This window comes from Rosa chinensis, chromosome 2 (genome assembly GCF_002994745.2).
Source record: "Rosa chinensis cultivar Old Blush chromosome 2, RchiOBHm-V2, whole genome shotgun sequence".
In the NCBI taxonomy this organism is placed as follows: domain Eukaryota; kingdom Viridiplantae; phylum Streptophyta; class Magnoliopsida; order Rosales; family Rosaceae; genus Rosa; species Rosa chinensis.
In genome coordinates, this window is record NC_037089.1 from 33919700 (window position 1) to 33942759 (window position 23060).

The 23060-nt window shown below is 40.3% G+C and overlaps 1 protein-coding gene across 3 annotated transcripts; it reads right to left on the reverse strand.

Moving 5' to 3' along the window:
* Positions 1-17315: 17315 nt before the first annotated feature.
* LOC112185430 lies at positions 17316-21960 on the reverse strand. Of its 3 annotated transcripts, none has more exons than XM_040514761.1 (7): positions 21787-21960; positions 21586-21673; positions 18910-20632; positions 18739-18822; positions 18515-18642; positions 18190-18435; positions 17316-18108 (listed from the first exon to the last, which is right to left on the reverse strand). In XM_040514761.1, exons 3-7 carry the CDS (start codon positions 20612-20614, stop codon positions 17431-17433), a joined length of 2841 nt encoding a protein of 946 aa, XP_040370695.1. In that variant the 5' UTR covers positions 20615-20632; positions 21586-21673; positions 21787-21960; the 3' UTR covers positions 17316-17430. The 3 variants fall into 3 exon arrangements, with proteins under 3 accessions (XP_040370695.1, XP_024179449.1, XP_040370696.1); XM_024323681.2 differs by having other exon boundaries at positions 21586-21717; XM_040514762.1 differs by having other exon boundaries at positions 18004-18123; positions 21586-21717.
* Between the last annotated feature and the right edge of the window lie 1100 nt (positions 21961-23060).

Genomic DNA, 23060 nt, shown 5'->3' on the forward strand with positions numbered 1-23060 from the left:
GTTTCGATGATATTCTTCTTTAATTGTCTAGATGAGACTTGAGTTGCTACTTGATGGTTAAGTTAGCAAATAGAGCATGGTCACAGCGGTGACTCATGTTGTCCTTTCTGTGGAAAGGATATGGAATGTTAAAAGGAATCATGGCTGCATGTTTCCTTAAGTAGATTGATGTGAGTTGTTGATTGATGTTCATGAGTTACTCATATGAGCTTGCAAAAGCTTACCAGGTTTGTTGTTTGGCAACCCCGGTGTACCATTCAAACGGTGTAGGGGCTAATCCTGCAGGTCAGGAAAATCATGGCTGAAGCTGAGGTAGCTTGTTGGCAGCAGGACGGATAGGAAGAAAATTTTGTTGGCTTTGCCAGTATATGACTTCCGCTATGCAGTAAGCTCTGAGGAGCATTTACGTTTTATTTTGTGATGACAATTTAATTCGTAAATTTGTGTAATATATAACTCTGTGGAGCGAGTGTATGTTATCTTGGATGGTTCAGTTCCTCAGTAAGTACTTGTTTTAAAGGAAAGATGTTCCAGGTATTTGTATTGATGACTGAACATTCTGATAGGAGCATTTTAATGCGACGTTTTACTTGCTTTTCCCTACATTTCTTGCGTTATTTCCTTATTAAAACCCTGTTTAGGAAAGTTTTCATTCTTTGATTGGGAAAGTTCCTATTTGTAGAAAGTTTATATTTTTGTAGTTTCTATTTATCATTTTTAGTAAGTTTCCATTTTCAGTTTAGGAAAGTTGCCATTTTTCATTTTAGGAAAGTTTCTATTTTTCTTATTAGTTTCTATTTTTAGGACCTCCAAGCAAGTGGAAAATCTTGAGGAGGAAAATCAAAGTTGCAACCAAGTGGAAAATCTTGAGGAGGAAAATCAAAGTTGCAAGCAAGTGGAAAATCTTGAGGAGGAAAATCAAAGTTGCAACCAAGTGGAAAATCTTGAGGAGGAAAATCAAAGTTGCAAGCAAGTGGAAAATCTTGAGGAGGAAAATCAATTCAAGTTGAACAAGTGATAAACAAGTGGGAAGATATTTTTTACAAATTTGTCTAACATATCTAGCCTTTCATTTATGTTCATCTCCACCCTCCATTCATCATTTTTTGGGCTATAAATACACTTCTCCTCTCACTCTCAAAATACATTCCTTCATCCATTTCATCTTCTTGTCTCACCATTTCCTCTCCATTTTCCTTAGTCACACATTCCTTCATCAATTTCATCTTCTTGTCTCACCATTTCCTCTCCATTTTCCTTAGTCACACATTCCTTCATCCATCTCATCTTCTTTGTCTCTCCATTTCCTTTCCATTTTCATTCTCCATTCTCTAGTTGCAAAGTTCTGTGTTTTCAAGCAAGGAGAGGAAGAAGAAGAAGGAGCCGTGAAGATCATATCCTCCATCATCCACCTTGAAGGCTTGCTTCCAAGATTCAAGATCCAACCATCTAGCTCTCCATCTCCATCTCCCCTCACGGTGTAATTCATTCTTTTTCCTTGTAATGATCTTTTGTTTTCCTTGTTTGAATTCATATGAACTTGTTTCTAGTTAACAATAATGTTTAGGGTAAAGTTTAAACCCAACTTCTATGTTTAAATAAAGTTTTCGAATTCCATAATTGTGATTCTAAGTTGCTTATGTGAGTTTGTTCGATTGAATTTGCTTGATAGAAAACTTTTATATGTTTATCTTATTTGGGTCGACACTTATAGGATTTGCATGTAATTGGTGCTAGGTTTAAGAACATGAAATCGACTTTTCGTTTTGTGTGAACTTGAATCAAAGTAGTAAAGGTTTTGGACAAAAATCGAATTCAATTGAAGAGGATTGCAATTAGGTGGACTTTTCCATAACTAAGTTGTACACTTGAGTTGATAGCCTTTCTCTATGTCTAATGCGTTGAACATGTCATGATTGACTAGCTTTCTAGGGCTTGATTGCATGTTTGATAGGATTAATCTAGGTGCTTTCGCTTAGGTTAATTAGCATTGAAAAGTAAAATATGGGAAATCATTTGCTTTCGAATGTTTCACATGATCAACTCCTCTCTCATGACTTGGAAGAACAATTATAGGGTTTGAATCGAATTTGATTGCATGGAATTGATTTTGATCTTTGTTCCTTGCGTTCCACCCTTGTATATATGTTTTTACGTTTTCTTTATTTTATTTATTTTAATTTTAATTTTAAGAATCCTAATCCCCCCCTTATTTGTGTTTACTTGTATATATTTATTCTTTATTTTATTTTTGTAAATAATACTTTATTATTTTAATTCTTTATTTGTTTATACAATTGTATATATTTATATTCTTTATTTTATTTTTGTAAATAATACTTTTCTTTTTTTGTTACACAATTACAGGTGTACCCTCAATCCCCGGATAGAACGATCCCTATTTGCTTATACTACTAACGATATTTCAGGGTTAAATTATGCGCTTGCTTTGAGCGACATCACATTCACGCATGTATAATTATGGGATTATATATATATATATATATATATATATATATATCAATTTTTATTGTTGTTAAAAATAAGGGGCGTGACAGGAAATCATTTCATGATAATCTTATTATCTATACTAGTTAAAATGTCTTTCTCAATATATGAAATTAAGCAATCATTCTCATCACCCATTCAACTGCGGCAATATCTTCTCAAAAGAATTGGCCAAGAATCGTTGCTTGACTAGTACACACACATGTTGCTTGACTAGTACACATCCATGTTTCTTGACTAGTACACACACACACATACTAGAATCTGAACATGCATTAGCGCATGTCTCAACCTCTTAATTAATATACTCGTTAGCGTGTGTCAATTGGCTCTATTTACACACACATATACTAGAATCTGAACATGCATTAGTGCATGTGTCAACCTCTTAATTAAAATACTCGTTAGTGTGTGTCAATTGGCTCTATTTACACACACACACACACATATACTAGAGTCTGAACATGCATTAGCGCATATGTCAACCTCTTAATTAATATACTCGTTAGCGTGTGTCAATTGGCTCTATTTAATTATTTTTTATCTTTGTTTGTCTAAATAAAATATGAGAAATTTTATATACACCCTCTCAATTACTTAATGCACATCTCTTATATTTTTTGTCTCATTTTTTCATCAATCTTCCATCTATGCTCCTTCTCATTAAATAAATAAATGAGAAAAAATTAAGGAAAAGAAATAAAAAAAGGTCGGCTATGTATCATAAATTTTAGTTTGATACATTCTTTTTTGTTATATTATGGAATTAATTGCTAATTGATTTCAGAACATATCAATATGGTAATTATTAATTACCTTTCTTATTTCTCACATAAATGAGGTTGGTATATTGCTAGAAGATTGAATAACTTAACTTTTTAATCTTTGTTGTTTTTCAAGTTGAAAATCTTGGTGCCTCAAAGATTTTATATTATTCAATGTATGTCAATATCTTCGTGATCGATGTAGACATATAGTCATGGTTAATATTAAAATCAGTAAAGAATGAGCCATGCTGGTTGTTTTGTAAACAAAGTGATTGATCATGAAGTATTCATGCATTCAAGATATATTTGATGGTTTTATAACTTCTTTCAATATGTTTCAACCAATTTGGTTGCTTTATAATTCTTCATATTGACTACAATAATTTTATCTATTATTGACGTTCACGTATGATCTTAAAGAGACGTAGATTGTATTATGAAGACGAGGAGAAAATTTAACCTATAACAAAATATTTAATTAATATTTTGATATATAAAGCATTTATTCTTATTTTATTTTTGTGGACTCTTCTTTGTTTTTATTTTTATTTATCAATTAATGAAGAGGGGTATAGATGGAAGTTAGATGACAAAAAAATATAGGTGGTGTGCATTAAGTATTAAGTAATTGGTGATGTCTATATAAAACTTCTCATAAAATATATATGTAGTAAGATTGCTCCCCTTTTTTGAAATTATCAGAATACGGTTTTAAGGATATCCAAGGACTTTAATTAACATTGTTTTTTTGTTTTTTGAGGTGAAAGGTCAATCACATTCAGTATTTCAGCAAGTACTACAATAATGACTTGCCCAGAGGGCCGTCAGTAGAAGCCATTACATAGAGCACACAATCCTAGCACACCCCTCACACGAACATACTACTTAGCATACCCCCAGCACACCCACATTTTTAGATTAAGCGCAAAAACAAGAAACAAAGTAACCCTGAAATCAATAAACTAACTACGAGGTTACTTGTTACTTGTCGAACTTCCCCACTCAAAAAAAGAAAATAATAGAGCCATCATCATTCCTTGAAAAATGATAATAACCCAAAGCGAAAATAAAAACAATTACTCTAATCATGCTATGAGCCCAAGTTAAACCAGCCCATGCTAACCCAATAGGCCCGATTATGAGAAACCCTAGCAAAAGCCCAAAGCCACCAAGAACAATTGCAACCCTGGTGGCCTCCAACCCACTACCGCCACTGGAGCCAACAAGGCTGGCAGCGAGAACACCATAGCCACCATCATCCTTGTAATGAGAAGTCCAGATTAGATCATAGCCTGCAAGAGGGACAAGACCTTGACCCCTGATTGAAAAGCCAAAACTCGGTGTCGGCACCCATTCACCCATGGATATAGCTCCATCGTCTTCCTCAGTAGTAGGGTCACCCACCACAGCGACATCATGGAGAAGGAAGCCCAATCTGGATTCACCACCGCCTCTAGTAGAAGAGCCTCCCTCCACAACACAGCTCCACATCTCTAATCTTGACCCGAAGGTACAAGAACGACCATCATCACCATCGGTGCTGCCATACCAGCCGCCGCCAAGAAGGGGAGTAGAAGGGAGAGCGTTGTCCCCCTTCCGATTCCAAGGTACAAGACCACCATCAACTAAAGTCGATCGCCGTCGAGAGATCTCCCTTGCGAGAGTCGGGACGAGAAGGTGAGGGATTGCTCCTACGCTGCCATCGTCAATAAACCAGAATGGACGGGATGCCCATCCATATTGGTCGGAACTTCAGAGCCACCGTGAATCACCACGGCCAGAAACCCTAGAATAACCCAGAGGAGAGCAAAAAAGGACATCTCTCTAAGAGATGTATGGAGTTGGATGGAGAGATGAGAATCTTAAATTAGCAATTCATGTATTATGTAATTGTATGATTTTTAATTAACATTGTTGAAATAGATTAAAAGAATTCCAACAACAACAAAAAAAACATTTTAAAAGACTTTTATTAGGAGAAATAAAATCATACAATAATTATGGAAGTTATTTAGTTTTATCTAGAACATTTATCTCACTCCTGCCTATTTCTTTTTTTAAATTTTTTTATTTTTACCATATTGTCCATTTTTTTTTCTTTTTACCATATAGTCCATGCCACATGTTTGAATTTCTATTAAAACAATTTAATCAAAGAAGGGAATTTGGAGGAATTATGTAAATGTAACCATAAGACCTATTCTCTTAATTAATACTGATATGAGCCCTTCTAGTAAGGGATCTCTTTTTTTTGGCCATTTTAAAGAATCTCTTGTGGAACCTATTTTTAATCACATATATACATCTCGACCGTTCAGTTCTGAGAACTCCATAAGTAAATCACTTATGTAAATTTTTAGCCAAATTGATGATAGCTTGGATATCAAACAAAATTAAATCAATATACGAACCAAATTTGTCCAACTTGAACTGTTCATGTTTGTAAGTGTAAATCATAGTTATGAATGTCTTAACAATTATCAATTTGCCTGAAAGTTTACAAAAGTGATATACTTATATGCATCATATGATCAAAAAGTTGATCTAATAAGTAATAAGTGACCCTTAAAATGGCCAAAAAATGGATCCCTCTTAGAATGGCCCTATATATATATATATATATATGTATATATATAGATCCTATTCAGAGAGGAGCTTCGCTTTGAAAATTAACATGTGAAGTTCGAGTTTTGAGTCACTTTTCGGTCCCATATTCACCTCTCGACCGTTCAGTTTTTAGGTACTAGTGTATTGATCGTCTCTACAAATTTTCAGCCAAAATGATGATCGTTAAGGTATTGATAATTGCCTTAAAGCTAGTACGGTTCAGGTTGACAGATTCAGTCCGTCCATCGGTTTAAGCGAGTTGGATACCTTAGCGATCATCAATTTGGCTGAAAATACACTAGCACCTAAAAACAGAACTGTCAAGATGTAAATATGTGACCGAAAAGTGACCTAAAACTCGAACTTCACACGTTGATTTCAAAGTGGAGCTCCGCTCTGGATACGATATGTGTGTATATATATATATATATATATAGGCCCGATCAGAAGAGGACGTCGATGCAACAGGAGGCTTCGAGGAAGCGGTGGCGGCTCGGGGATGGCCGGAGGTGTCCAGACCTCTTATGGGCGGCGTTCAAGGTCGAATGAGGTCAGGCTAGCAGGTTTATGGGCAGCCACCTCACTTGCAGTTGCAGGTTCTGTGCAGCACCACAGAACTGTCGCCGGCGACTCCACCGGACCGCAGACCCCTCCGCAAGACCCCTAGCGTCCCTCAGGCAAGCCAAGCCTTGCCGTCGCCTCTCTATCGAGGCCAGAGGAGCAACGTCCGCACTTTTTCTGGGTTGTAGACGTCTGCTCTCGAACGGCTCCATGTGTGTGTGTGTGTGTGTGTGTATATATATATATATATATATATTAGGTACATATTAGCCAAGTAACGATTCTTGGCCAATTCTTTTGGGAAGAGTATTGCCTCAGTCGAATGGGTGACGAGTTTATGAATGATTGCTTGATTTCATATATTAAGAAAGACATGTTTACTAGTATAGATGATGAGACTATCATGACTATCATGAAATGATTTCAAAATATGAAATATCGTCGAAGATAATTACCATTGTAATATATAGAAATTACATTTAAAGATCTTTAATATTTTAATATTATTGTTTTTATTTTCTGTGCCCAGCAGACTTAAATATCTGATTGCAGAGGCGAACTGTGTGAAGTGTGACAAAGCACTGTACAACGGTTGGACTTTTGCTTTTGGAACTGGAACATTGCTTCTATTCTTACTCTTCTTCTTTTTTTGGTTTTATGTTTTTTCGTTCAAACCTTACATGCAATGTAATATATATTAGAGAATAAAGATGGTGTGGAAACAAACATCCTTACACTCAATGTAATAAACATCCTTACACGCAATGTTTATTCTCTAATAAGAGACAAAGAGTCTTCTATGGACCAAGGTCCACCTGCATGAAGGCAAAAAATCAGTTATTTTACCACCCAAATGCCCCATTTTACCTTCCATTATGCCTATGATTCACCTACACTTTGGTGTTTGTACCCACATTTGCATGGCCACTCGGACGTAGCTAATGTGCATAGTTATTGAATGATTTCTAGTTACAGTTTGCCACTCAACAAATAATTGGGCCGATTGCCAGAAATGTTGGCCGATGAATAATTGGACAATTCATCTGATCTAAGACGAGTCACATAAAAATAGGCCGATAGAGGGTTTCGAAAGTTTGGCCTTTGGTTATCGGCCGGCCCGTAGTTATTGGTTTATTGTCTAAAAGCCCATTGGCCAATACTCTAATTGGTTTCCAATCCGAACTCAACTTAGAAGGATAATGGCCGATTGTCAGAGAGGCCAATAAGCGATAAAGATGAAATTTGATCAAGTAGTATTTCAGTCGACTTGAAATTCATGTCAGCCGATAAGGAGAATTCAATCCAAGATAGCCTACTTCAAGATTAATTGCAGCCGTTGATGACGGCCATCAAAGCCAATCCGAATAGAGTCCAGCATCAAGTCAGCCGACGATAAGTATTGAAGCCGAATCAAGATAGAGTCACTGAGGCAAGAAGAGGCCGAATTCCACTCAACTTCAAAGAGTCAAGAGATCAGTTCAAGTCATAAAGCAGCCGATATAAATAGAAGCATCGACAGAAGACAAAGACACACAACTCCAGAAACTCAAGCCATCAAGCTTTTCTTATTTCGTGTTACCTTTTGCTTAGGTAGAATTTCCGTTTGTTTCCTTAGTTTATTTGCTCTGCTAGTTACAATCTCAGTTACTTTACCTTTCTTGTAGCTTAGTATCGATTTTGAATTGTTTTCTTTGTTTTCTTTCAAACAATAGTTGATAATTTTTAGCCATTCCAGATTTCAGTTTCTTTGTTATTATCTTATATTTGCTCCTGATTGTGTTTACGCTTTACTTGTTTGATCGTGTTATTCATAGTAGCTATTACTCTTATATTTACTCATACTCTCACGACTACACCTAACTCACCCGACCTTCAGCTACCAAGTCCTTAATCTAGAGGCATCGAATCGCAGCCGAGAATAAGTTCCTTCCTCGGCTAACAATTGCTTGACAAGTCAGATCTACATTCACCACACCTATAGTTGCACACTTGGCCTTCTGGCCGTGTGCTGGCACGCTCCGCATCTATTCATTGAGAAGGACATTTGTTCCTTAATCCCTCGGCTGTGTAGGCCGAGGTGATTTTCAGAGGCAACATCTTTTGGCACGCCCAGTGGGACTAAGATTACTATTTTGTTAGTAAGGTTGAATGCAAGGGAAGGAGGTTAGTCAACAAAAACAAGACAACCTATATAGTGTAAACAGGGGAAAGAAGTGTCTTCGGTGTGGAGAGTCAGGACATAATTCAACATTTTGTCCATCACGACCGAAGCTCGATCTTACTCCAATCAGAATGTCACTTGAGTCAAGTGGGAATGGGACTTCAAACGCTTCATCGGCTAAACAATCAGCCGATGAACATAGAGCTCAAGAAGCAGCAAAGACTGCATCGGCCGAACTAGCCGCAAGACAGGAGGCCACACAAGCAGCGGCAGCCGACGCCGCTGCAAGGCAAGAAGACATGAGACGAGCGGCCGCTGACGCAGCCTTGGCCAGACAATCTACTGAATGTTCGTCTAGAGATTCACCACTTAATGCTTTTCAGAGTGCCTCGAATAGTGCAACCACTCCTGGTGCTATCATCTATGCAGCACGAGACGGTAGAATTAGAGATACTGTGGAAACTGATTATTTAGGACCGGTCGGAGTATCAGCCGAGTATTTGTACAAAGCATTGAATGAGGTTTTTAAATTGCAGACGAATGAACTCGCAACCCGAGGAGAAATCAACAATAGAACGTTGGTAGATCAGTTAGCCACTGTTTTGGGAGAGAATACTAACCGATCTATCGGAGGATTACAGACGTCTCTTGAGCAACTGAACCAAATAATGGCGGCTATGGTGAATGGTCAAAACACTTTGCAAACCTTACTGATACAAAATCAACAAGGCCAACTCAAACAAACACTTCAACCCCCATGGCAGCAAGCTCATGCATATGTTCCACAGCCACAGGCTCAGTTTCCTATTGGTGGACAGCTGTTTCAAGCTCAACCCCAATTTGGAATGGCTAATAATTATGTGCAACAGCCGATAAATAACAACGGTTTGGGAGGACAAAATCCGCCTAGGAATGGGTTGACAGTCGAAGAAATAAGGAGAATTTGTGAAGAGACTGTAGGGCCGGCTCCTAGAAGAACGGCCAGGCCGAGATACACCAAACCATATCCAGAAAGGGTTGAAAACAGAGACTATCCGAGGGGATTCAAATTTCTCGACTTTCCTTTATTCAGTGGAGATGATTACCAATCAACTATAGCACACATTTCCCGGTTCACAGCGCGATGTGCTGAGCATTCTAGAGATGATGATTTGAAGTTGAAGTGGTTTGAGAACTCATTGACCGGCCCTGCTCATGCTTGGTATGTCAACTTGGCTCCTAATTCTATTCAAAACTGGGCCGACATGGAAAGAGCTTTCCATGAGCAATTCTACAGAGCCGAACCAGAAGTCACAATCGCTGACTTAGCAAAAATGTATCAAGAAGCACATGAGTCGGCCCAAGATTTTTTAGATAGATTTAAGGCCGCAAGAAATAAGTGCAGAGTCAATATGGGAGAGCTAGAGTTTGTTCGAATAGCTCAGCAAGGTCTGAATTATGAATTGCGCAAGAAATATGAGGGAGTTGATATTAGAGACATCTTTGAATTAACCACTAGCGTGGCTAGATATGAGGCAATCATTAGAGAAGAGACTCAAGCTAGATCAGCCTCAAAGGGAACTTATTATAAAAATCCTACTGTTCATGCTATGGAGGCCAATTTCGAAGGTTTGAAGGTCGAGGAAGAAGATTCGGCCGATATCAATGCTGCCGAATTGTTTATAAACAAACCAATGATCTATAAAGCCCTTGCAAAGCCAACAAACCCAATCAAGGATAAACCTCATCCGATAACCTACCATACCAAAGATGGCACACCTTTAAGATTGACACCTACCCGCACTTACACTTTTGATATCACAAAGGCTGACATAATTTTTGATCAACTTCTTGCTGAGAAAGTAATTAAATTGCCAAACGGCCATGTTATACCTAAGGCCGATGAAACTAGAAATAAGTCTTATTGTAAATTTCACAATTCATGGAAGCATTCTACTAACAATTGTGTGGTTTACCGTGATACTTTGCAGGATCTCATCGAAAAAGGAAAGCTGAAGTTTCCGGAGACGAGCAAACCAGCTCAGCTTGTCAATACCGACCCTTTTCCAGTCAACATGGTGTACGTCAACTTCCCAAGAGGTCACAGGAGGAATTGGCCAAATATGAACTTGTCTGATCCTAGGGCCCGAAGGAGGTATATGTTTCGTGACCAGAGGAGGGAACCAGTTTATGATAGTCAGGATGAGGACGCATACGATATGACAATGCCACCGGCTTTGAAGGCCTCTTCGTCATCTACTTCAAAAGTACCGCCGGCCAATGCTGTGATTCTGTGCAGCCGTTGCAACTGTGAGTTAACCCTCAATAGTCTTCTGCAAATCAAAAACCAAGAGTTATCTACTGATCGACAGGTAAAGCCTGGGTTAAAAGCCCCAACTAATTGTGAAGACAGTAAGAAGAAAGACTCAGTAGGGAAACATGCTGACAATGAATTAGGGACTCCCACGGCCAATATGGCCGAGGATGAAGTTCTTAAGCTCTTTGGCCCTCACAGTCCCAAGGGATGTTATCCGGGACAACAAACTTCCCAAAGTGTGTTTAAGAGAATAAAGGAATCTGAAAATGCCGAAAGCGGACGACTTTCGGTGAGGAGGAGGTTGACCTTTGAGGATGATGATCTTGAGGGAAATTTTGCTGATGGTTTCAATGGCCGACGACGATCAGGTTTTGACCAAGATGATCGATTTTATGACCAAGATTATTTTGCTAGAAATAGAGGCCGAAGACCTTATAGGACATATCGGCCACCAGTTACTCATGATAATAGGTGGTATGGCCGAGCGGCCAGAGATCAGCCATTTTCCCCTTTGACAAAAACTCAAAAGAGACATATGCAAAGGGAAGTGGCGGTCGCAAGGCAGCAGGGGTCAGAAGGGCAGGAAGTCAGACGCTCTACTGAACCAGATAACAAAGAAGCCCCTATAATAAGAGAGGACTTTCACAAGGATTCACCATTTTGAAAATGTCCTTAGCTTCCCAAAGCTACCCCATCTGCGGTTTACTGAAGGAGGGGTTAAAGTCTTCAAACATCTTAACCCTCCATTTAAGTTGGCTGAATTAGAAACAATGAAAAAGTTTCACCAGAAACATTCAGCCCTTGCAATTTATGGGCTTCCAAGGAGTCAAGACTATATTCTCAATACAATAGTAGCAAATTCTGATGCCGATCATGCTCTAATTCGGCAGGGTTTCCATAGCCGATTCATTACACCTGGTTTAAAAGCTTTGTATCAAGCACATCGTAAAGGAATCCAAAAGAAAGATATAGTCGCTCAAATTCCAGTTTCAGAAGCCGACTTTCATTTCCTTAGATGTTTTCATAGAAGTCACTCGGCTGAGGAAACCTATGGCATATCACCAGAGGAGGCTCAGCTCGCAAGGGAACTTGATGACTATTTAGAAAAGAAAGACTTTGCGACTGAAGAGCAAGCAAAAGCCGATGCCAAAGTTAAGGATATTGAACGACAAAAGGAAGTGCAACAAGCGGCTATGGATAAGACGCCAAATGGAAAAGTCCCTACCATAAGAGTACTGAGAGGATAGGACCCGCCGTTCTCAAATCAAGATCTAGGGATGATGAAAAAATATCATAGGATGTACTCAGCATTGGCCACTTATGGCCTAACTGAGGAGGAAAGCGCGATGATGAAAATGTTAGAAAAGGATATGTCTTCAGAGTCATACCTCATCACTGAGGATTCTAGCATCGGCTTAAAAATCAGTTATCAGGCAATGATGGAGAATTATAAACTGGAAGCCAATACTGATAACTTACCTATTTCTGATGCCGACCTGACTTACCTCCGCGCCTACCATAAACAACATCCAGCTGTTGAGATTTATGGATTCACGTCCGCCGAGAGAAAATTACTAGATAATTTGTCCAAATACCTGCGGGCTCGTGCAATCGAGTGGAAAGCAGAGACAGAGAAGGCGTCCACCAAGCTGACAACTGGGGCCATTGAAGAATTGAAGAAAGAGCAAGCTAGTCTCAATCAGAAGTTGAAGGATAAAGAAATGATAGAAGGTGCTGCCACGAACAATGGTAAGCAAGACGATTATGGAGACGAGGGTGATGAGGAAGTCGATTATGGGGAAGAAGAAGAACAAGGTGACTATGATAATGAAGCTGGAATCGACTACGACATAGGAGATGACACGACTTTTGACATGGAAACCTTATCCCCATTTTACAAGGGCGAGGCCGCCTTTGGAAAAGGAGAAGGTAATACAATGGACATCAACATGGTTTATGTCCTACCTTCCGAACTCAAAGCTCAACCAGGTCAGTCAAATGAACTGATCGGCGACTTTGTTGCCGATCAACAACCTCGATTTGAGATTGATGAAGTTGTTGCCCAGTTGAAGGATGAAGACGGCCGTGTGGTACTCACAAAACCAACGGCCAAAATGGCTCAGCATTTGAAGCCGTTATACATCACGGCTTACATAGAGGGATATCCAATAACGAAAGTTTTGGTGGACAATGGTGCAGCAGTTAATGTGTTACCTACAGCCGTTATGAAGAAATTACGCAGAACTAAATCCGATTTGCTACCTTCTGACATCACAGTGAGCAATTTCTCTGGCGGGAAGAGCAGGCCAAGAGGTATCCTCCCACTCGATGTCACAGTGGGGGAAAAGACAAACATGACAGCTTTCTTCGTGGTCGATTCATCTGCTCATTACAATGCATTGCTTGGCCGCGATTGGATTCACCAGAATTTATGTGTACCTTCTTCCCTGCATCAAGTTTTGATCTTCTGGCATGGAGACAAAATTGAGGTCATTCCAGCAGACAATAATCCATTTCAAGCATCCAACAATGTAGTAGAAGCAAGGTTTTATGAGGACGATATTGGTTATTTCACTTTCAGTGGACGAGATAGCAAGGGCCGACCTACCCAAGTTACGGCCCAGAAAATTGTCAACCTAGGGAGTGAGGATGTTTTGCAAGATGCAGAACGTCCAACCCTGGTTGACCTCTTCAAGGACAATATCAATGTCTAGAGACCCAAGGTCTCTAGAAAGAAAGGCCGCAGTCCGATCTATTTTAGGACGTTTGCTGGCCTATTGGGCCGACAGGATTACCAAGTCTAACTCGGCCATCAACTTGATGGAATATATTGCAGAGCAACAGGAAGAAGAATTGCAGTTGGAAGATATCGGCCCAGCCCCGGCCGAATTAGAAGATACTGAAGCCGAAACTCAAGATCCTGTAGACCAAATCAACTTGGGAGATGAAGATAACCCTCGGCTAATCTCTATCAGTAGACTTCTCGATCCAGAACTACGAACAGCGATGGAGACTTTATTACGAGAATATAAGGATTGTTTTTCATGGGAGTACCATGAAATGCCCGGCCTCGATAGAAGCTTAGTAGAACATGTATTACCTCTTAAAGATGATTGTAAACCTTACAAACAAGCTCCTCGGCGATGTTCCGCCGAGGTGCAAATTGAAATGAAAGAGGAAATTGAACGATTATTACATGCTAAATTTATTAGACCTGCTAGATATGTGGAATGGGTTTCCAACGCTGTACCTGTAAGGAAGAAAAATGGCAAGATGAGAGTATGCGTTGACTTCAGAAACTTAAATTTAGCAACTCCAAAAGATGAGTATCCTATGCCAATGGCCGATCTCTTAATTGATGGAGCGGCCAAACATGAAATATTATCTTTCATGGATGGTCATGCCGGCTATAATCAAATATTTGTAGCCGAAGTGGATGTCCATAAAACCGCCTTCAGGTGCCCAGGCTTTGTTGGAACCTTTGAATGGATAGTGATGCCATTCGGCTTAAAGAATGCCGGAGCAACTTACCAAAGGGCCATGAATGCCATTTTTCACGACTTAATTGGCAAAACCGTAGTGGTGTACATAGATGATGTGGTCGTTAAATCAAAAACCCGATCAGGACATCTAGCTGATCTTGAGCAAACATTCAAACGTATGCGAAAACATAAACTTAAAATGAACCCTAAGAAGTGTGTTTTCGGAGTATCGCCGGGGAATTTTCTAGGTTTTCTCATTCACCAGCGGGGAATTGAGGTCAACAAGAATAAAGCTAAAGCCATTATCGACGCACCCGCTCCTTCTAACAAAAAACAGCTACAATCATTCCTTGGTCAAGTTAATTTTCTCAGACGATTCATCTCTAACTTGGCCGGTAAACTTCGGCCTTTCTCTTCTCTACTTAAGTTAAAAATTGGAGATGAATACAAGTGGGAGCCAGAGCACCAACAAGCTTTTGACGAACTCAAGAAGTATTTAACACAACCCCCAGTGTTAGTACCTCCACATAAAGGAAAGCCGTTGAAGCTCTACATAGCGGCCACAACTGAATCAATTGGGAGCATGTTGGCTCAAGACAATGATCAAGGAAAAGAGCAAGCCATCCATTATTTGAGCAGAATCCTCACACCCGTTGAGATAAGATATTCGCCGATTGAAAAACTATGCCTCGTGCTCTACTTTTCGGCGATTAAATTACGACATTATATGTTACCATCAGTTGTTCATATAATTTCACAAATGGATTTAATTAAATATATGTTGACTCGGCCGATCATCAAAGGCCGAATTGGAAAATGGACAATGGCGCTTTCTGAATTTACTTTCAAATACGTGGCCCAGAAGTCAGTCAAAGGCCAGGCATTGGCTCAATTTCTTGCTGACCACCCTTCTGTTAAAATTGAAGATATGGAGAATGTTGAAATAGATACTGCACAAGTCAGCCAAATGTACCACGAGCCTTGGCTACTATATTTTGATGGCTCAAGCACTAGTGACTCCGCCGGGGCAGGAATAGTGATTGAATCTCCAACCGGCCAAAAGCATCAATATGCCTTCAAACTGGACTTTAACTGCACAAACAACCAGGCCGAATATGAAGCCTTAATAATTGGCCTGGAAGTATTAGAGGAACTTGGAGCAACAAGAGTTAAGGTGTTTGGGGACTCACTATTAGTCATCAATCAAATGCTCCAGGTTTTTAGATGTTCAAATCTCTCGTTGGCCACTTATTATGCAGCCGCACAACAACTACTTAGTTGTTTTCATGATGTAGAATTTCACCATCTTCCGCGAGAACTCAATCGTGAAGCGAATGAAATGGCTCAAATTGCTTCCGGCGTCAGCATTCCTGCAGGCCAGACTAACAAAATCATCACAATTGAGAGAAAATCGTTGCCATCTTTGGCCGAGAGAGGTATGCCGGCCGATATCTTTGAGCTAGACGTGCCACTTGGCGATTGGAGATTTTACATAATCCCACACCTTTTGATGAAAACTGATGGCGGTGGAAGCCGAAAAATTAGAACGTTGTCTAGCAAGTTCACAATTAAAAATGGTGAACTGCTAAGGAAAAGTCCTGGTGATGACCTTCTTCTTCGTTGCCTCGGCTCCGAAGATGCCCAGCTGGTAATGGCCGAAGTTCATGAGGGTATTTGCGGAGCACACCAGGCTGGGATAAAAATGAGATGGCTAATTAGGAGACATGGTTACTACTGGCCAACTATTCTTAAAGATTGTATTGAGTATGCCTGAGGTTGTGCTCCATGCCAACTTCACGGATCCATTCAGAGAGTTCCTGCTTTCCCCATGAATCCAATAGTGAAGCCATGGCCTTTTCGGGGCTGGGCAATGGATATAATTGGCCAAATCTCTCCCCCATCTTCCAAGCAGCACAGATGGATACTGGTAGCCACAGACTACTTTACAAAATGGGTTGAAGCCGTTCCATTCACCTCCATAAGTAGTGCCGAGGTGATCAAATTCATTGAGCAAAACATCATTCACCGCTTCGGTATTCCAGAAACTATAACAACTGACCGAGGATCGGTATTCATAGCTGAAGCCGTCATCAAACGGATGGCCGAGTATAAGATTACAATGCAGCAATCGACACCCTATTATGCTCAGGCTAATGGACAGGCTGAGGCCACAAACAAGGTCCTCATCCAAATCGTGGAAAAGATGATTCAGGAAAATCCGTGTGATTGGCACAATCTTCTATCAGAAACTTTATGGGCTTATCGGACCTCCAAACGCTCGGCTACAGGGACAACTCCTTTTGCTCTGACTTATGGACATGATGCAATTCTACCAATGGAAATGATAGTTAGATCATTGAGAGTCGCAATGCAAAACAATCTCACAGCCGACGAATATAGTCAGGCAATGTTGCAAGAACTAGAGGATCTTGACCAGGCGCGGTTGGATGCATATGATCGGCTTCAAGCTCAAAAGAAGGCTGTCGCTCATGCTTATAATAAAAAGACCAAATACAAGAGTTTTGGTGAAGGCGAGTTGGTTTGGAAAGCAGTGTTACCCATCGGCACAAAGGATCCCAGATTTGGAAAATGGTCACCAAATTGGGAGGGTCCGTTTATTATCGACAAAGTTCTTGGAAAAGGAGCATATCATTTGAGAGATAAAGATGGTGAACGACACGCAATGCCCATCAATGGCCAATACCTAAAGAAATATTATCCCACAATGTGGGAAGCGCGAGCTGCTGAATAATGGTGTAACCAAAAGATGGCCACTAGTTTATAATGTATATATGTTTAGGCCATCTTGATTCTGGCCGATGCAATTAAGCCGAAAAGATTATTTTTATCAGATTTCCAGTTTGTTTGCTTGACCATTATACTTCACTTGTATTTAATACTACAAGATACTATCTATCCATGACCCAACGATGTTTATGATAATCTACCGGCAAGCAAATAATTAATTAAGTTTTTCATCGGCCCATAACTTTCAAATGTTTATAAAAACCGGCCAATGGCCAACAAAAGAGCCACATACATCAATCATCATTCCTCGGCTAATAAATCATTAAGAGCTCCCAAGGTACAACTAGTGGCCTGAAGGTCACTCTCAAGTTGCATACACCTAGGCTCGGAAGCTTTCAAATCGGCCTCTATCTTCTTCAGTTGTCCTTGGCTTTGGAAACACTGCTTACTCCTCTGAAGGAGCTTTTCCCCCACTTCTTGTCTCTCTTGTTTCAAGGATGCCAATTGTCTTTCCAACTCATTTATCTTGCCTTCAAGAGACTCCACAACCCGTTTTTGTTCCATACACCACCCAAACTCGGGAACCAAGGCTTTCTTCATTTGCTCACAAGCCGAGATTTGTTGTCTCCTCTTTTCTATTTCTTGGTAAGAACCAGCTACACGGGATATTTTTTGGGTCAACACTTCTAACTTCCCACCAATAAGAGCTACCTTGGGAGGGGCAAAGTATTTGGCTCCAAGTAACAAATCCATGGCCACTTTCACTTTTGATAGTTGGCCTGTTTCCACAAATTCTTTTAATGGCTGCGTTAACGCTTCCTTTACCACCTTCAAAGCCCCATCAATTTCCTCCCTTGATGTCAATTGAGTGGCCGGTAACTGCAAAATGGCCGAGCAACATTCTGGTTGGATTAGAGCATCGGCCGAAAATGCCCTCATGAAAGCCTGAAGTTCGGCTTCAAATCCTTGATTACATTCCTACAATGTCAGCCACTAACAATAAGTTCTTCCGCATAATAGAAGGGAAGTAATCACAAAACATGTTTGGTGCATACTTACTAGTTCATTAGCCAACACCAGGTGTTGCTCACTAAACGACGAGGAGGGAATACTGGCTTGCGTTGAAGTTTGGGTGAGCACAAGTGTTTCTTCCATATTCCTTGTCACAGCTTCGCTTTCAGCCATTCTTTCAAGAGAAATTATCTCCCCCACAGGTTCGCCACTACTTGGTTGGCCATCTTTATCAATGGTTATTTCCATGGATTCCTCTGTTTCACTAGGAATGGCATTTTGGACGTTGGCCTTCTGCAAATTCATCATATAAAGTATGTCATATTTATGCTCAAGCTAATAACCAATTCTTCACTCTAGTGTTGTGTCGTACCTTGATTGTCTCTAGGCAACTTCGTTTGGCCACGCACAATTGTTCTTCGCTCTCAGACGATTGCTCATCTTGTGTTACCGGTTGTTTCGCTGGAGGAGATTGAGACGTTGAAGACAAAGTGGCACCATCTGTTATTCAAATGAGACAAAACAGGAATACCATTAGCCATCGGCCATGATTCCTTACATAATGGCCGACTGCAATTCAAATTGATTTCGGCTTACCTTTGGCCGCCTCAGTGGCCGCACTATGGATGGCCTTTCTCTTTGTGCTCCCTTTAGCACACTTCTTCAAAGATTCTTGGCCACCTACAATCAACAAAGCCGAAATTAGTGAACAAACTAACATGTGTCTAAATGAAAGTACACTGGGGGGGGGGGGGGGCAACAACTTACTTATAGTTGGGATTGCTCTAGCAACTTTGCTTGTTATTTTACCACGCCTTACAGCTTTCGGCTTCTCTTGTGCCCATGGATTTCCTGCAAAAGCCGATCGCCTAGCCGACACCAACCCATCTTTAAAGCGGCTACCTACTCTTTTCGCCCACCACTCTCTGAACTGGGAGGAACTCTTGCTAGTTGCTACTCTTGTCTTCATGGGAAAGCTCATGTTGTACACAAACGCCTTGTTATTCTGCTCAATGTCGTCCTTGTTGGAGAAAATGGCTCGCAATGAACTATATCGGTTTGACGATTCTGGCACCGGAGCTGGTATAGCTTGATAATATCCCAACTGACGACTGAAATAGGATGGTGAATATAACTCCACTCCACACTTGAGTGTTTTACCAGACAAGACACCCCAGAAGAGATCCCTCATACCTATTGCACTCTTCCAAGCTGAACACGCAGTCTCCCATCTCGTCTCACTTTCTGAGGCGTGTTGGCTGATATCCATTGCAAGGTAGGATGGATACTTCCTACTGAAACAAACGACAAACTGTTCTACAGAAAACTCTGAACACTTGAACAACACCTCAAAACACTCTTCTGCCGAGTGAGGAAGTAAATCAAGAGGGGCCAATTGTTGTCCAAGAGTGGTGTCTACGGCCAATGCTAAACCCGGCTGTCTGAAAGTGGGAAAGTAAGAGTGCAGCCACAACTGAAAAATCCATAATGGCCCAGACCAATTTGGGTTCAGTCCTTCGGTCACACAATGGTGAAGACATCTGTATAAGTGGGCGAGCACAAATGGACCAAGAGCCAATAGCTGATCGCTCTCTTGTACTTCTTTACTTGCTAATGCTTCAGCCAACTTGTAGTACTCCACATTTACTTTTTTAGAAGTTGTGCACACTAAGTACTTACATATCCAAAAGGCAAGAAACGCAGCATGCTCTACATGAGTTACTTCCATTGTCTCCTGCTGGTTTTCCTCTCTCTCTTCTGGACTGCCAATACTATCAAGTGACTTATTTCCCAAGCCGCTGTTAAACACCTCAATCCATGTATTATAATTGGCAACGGCTGGTCTGCCCTTACTTCGATCTCTTAGCTCACCACCAAGATCAATGTCAAACTTTCCTTCTGCAAATACAATGTCCACCACTTGCCCATGTGGCGGCAGGCCTATAATGGCCGCTATATCAATCAAGGTCGGACTAAGTGCACCAAACTGAAGCTCCAGAGAGTTTGTTTGAGAACTCCAAAAACACATAGCGGCAGCCAGCAAGGAGCGGTCACAAGGAATAGTAATGGTGGACAGCTTGATGGCGTCATAGATCTCAAGTCGTTTCCATATTTCCCCAAATCGCTTCTCGACTCGTTTTACCCACGGAATCCAGTTGGCCGTTTCACCAGGCCATTTTCCTGGTTTTGTTCCCCATGCTCCCCATGCTTTTCCTTCACTGAAATAGCTAGAATCATCCACTTCATGCTGGCTCAAAATTTTTTCCACATCAGCCGGTATATCACTCTGGAAACTTAGGCCAAGTTGACGTACCCCACCTTCATTCAGGACTCGTTGTGTTATTCTATTCATGAAGGCCGAGGCATTCTTTTCAGTGGCTTGACTTAGTGCTTCCGCCAATGCAAATGAGCGTTTGGTGATACTTTTTTGCTTGCCTTCATAATTGTCTTCTCTGGTCCCTTTCGAAGCCATTGCTTGGACAACCAAGTCCTGCATGATATAGAGCATAATTGATTAGCACACCATGTTTCTCACAGTACACCAAGTTTCTAGTTATTCGGTGCTATTCGCCGAAAACCACGAAACTTGAAGGGGGGGGCAAAAGCATATTACATGCATATCAGCCAAGACATTCTCGCCATATAAAATATATAAATATATATATGTATATTTATATGGCTAATTACACATGGAAAAGACTCGCTGCCCGAAGTTTATCAGATAAACTAATTGAAGGTTTATCAATTAGATTAATAGCACATAATTATATGAGTGAACAAAATCATTGTTACAAGATCGTGCTATTAATTATGTGAGAGGCCAATTTCTGAGACTACAGCATATATAGGGGATTTATAATTGCAATTACAATTGATTGACAGCTATTGCATATATATAAAAAAAAAGGGCTGGGACAATTGCAATCAATGCAGCATATATTAACAGACTATCCCAGTTAGCTCATATAATTGCTGTCAATGCAGCATATATTAATTGATGGCTTGAGTTGATGCTTTTGTCCATAAACGGAGTGAACAGGATGACAAGTTAAAATATATATATATATATATATATATATAGTGGATCAATCAAGACCCACAAGCAATTATGAGCCAAAGCAATTAAGCAATATGAAAAGCATAATTAATAGCTAGCCCACAAATAGGGGGGATCAATCTGATCGGCAACATGCCAATGGAGGTGCACATCCACAATTGCTTTAATTAAATATAAATATGGAAGAGTTAGTGGATCTTGAATGATAAGGTCAGAATTTTATTTTTGACTAATGCAAATCTGGGAACATGATTGATCCACTCATAATTACAAGCATGAACTCATTTATTTAGTTCGTGGGATGTACAGTAGATTTTCTGGGCAATTAGAAGCTCAAGTGCAGAAAACCAAAATATGCACTTGCATTTAAGAACCAAGAGCCGTACCTGTAATCAAGGGATACCCAGCCTCCAAACAACTCTACTAACGCAGGATTTGCTGAAAAGCAAGGGATTCCCAGCTATGATTTCAGCTCTGGAACAATAGGAGAGGTGATTATGCAAAGCCATACTCGAAATCTACATAGAAGATTCATCAGATCTGGGTTTTCTGGGTTTGAATGTCAAGTACCAAATTCAGAATCGTACCTTTTGTGTTGATGATAGCCCGTTTTACCTCCTACTCAGTCCATGCCCAACTCATTTGGTGAAGGATTTTGAGGGATTTGAGGATGGGATGTGTGCACTTGATGAACCCCAGTAATAAAGCTTTGTTCATATGTTTTCCAAAAATAGGGAAGAAGAGTCTCGTATGTGGTCGTGAAGAGATGAGAATGGATAAATAAAAGAAAAGTGAAAATCATAGATGGGTCGACCCGTAGAAAAATGGGTGCACAGCCAACCCGAAAGAAAGACAAATTGAGTAATTGGCTGCCAATTTTTCCTTGTGTTGGCTACCTATTCTTTCAATTGGCTGCCAAGCTTGTCTTTAAGTTGGCCAACTTGAAATTTTTCCTTGTGTTGGCTAACCCTCTTTCTTTGTTGGCCAACTTGAAATTTTCTTTGTGTTGGCTAACCCTCTTTCTTTGTTGGCCAACTTGAAATTTTCTTTGTGTTGGCTAACCCTCTTTCTTTGTTGGCCAACTTGAAATTTTCCTTGTGTTGGCTGACTTGAATTTCCTCATGCCTTTGGCCAACTTAAAATTTTAGGCCCTTTGTTGACCTACTCTCCCTCACTTGAGCTCAATGGCCAACTTAGATTTTTTTTTTCATGTGTTGGCTTACACTTCCTTACTTTGGCCAACTTGAAAATTATTGGCCAACTTGAACTTTTTCATGTGTTGGCTTCCTTGAAGATTTTTCATGTGCTGGCTCCCACTAGCCACTCATTTAATGGCTGACTTAAAGTTTTTTTTTTTTTTCACTTGTTGGCCAACATGAACTACAAATTGGCTTCCATGAGCCACTCTCACTTGTTGGCCAACTCCAGTTCTCTCAACCGGCTAAACTCGAGTTAGTTATTTGTTGGCCTTCATTAGTCGATTTGCCTCTTCATTCTTTTGTTGGCCGATTTGATTAATAATCATTGGCTTCCTTGTATCTATTGCATTATTGGCCACCAAATGCTATATTTCCGTGTTGGCCTACTAACGAACAACTCACTCGAATATCATTTTGACCACTCGGACGTAGCTAATGTGCATAGTTATTGAATGATTTCTAGTTACAGTTTGCCACTCAACAAATAATTGGGCCGATTGCCAGAAATGTTGGCCGATGAATAATTGGACAATTCATCTGATCTAAGACGAGTCACATAAAAATAGGCCGATAGAGGGTTTCGAAAGTTTGGCCTTTGGTTATCGGCCGGCCCGTAGTCATTGGTTTATTGTCTAAAAGCCCATTGGCCAATACTCTAATTG

Excerpts from the sequence above, each read along its gene's own strand:
- LOC112185430 (XM_040514761.1), bottom strand. The coding sequence starts at position 20,614 with ATGGCTTCGAAAGGGACCAGAGAAGACAATTATGAAGGCAAGCAAAAA. Across the intron at positions 18,643-18,738 it reads GGCCACTGAGGCGGCCAAAG|ATGGTGCCACTTTGTCTTCA; the intron begins GTAAGCCGAAAT and ends TTTGAATAACAG. Across the intron at positions 18,109-18,189 it reads TGGTGTTGGCTAATGAACTA|GAATGTAATCAAGGATTTGA; the intron begins GTAAGTATGCAC and ends CTGACATTGTAG.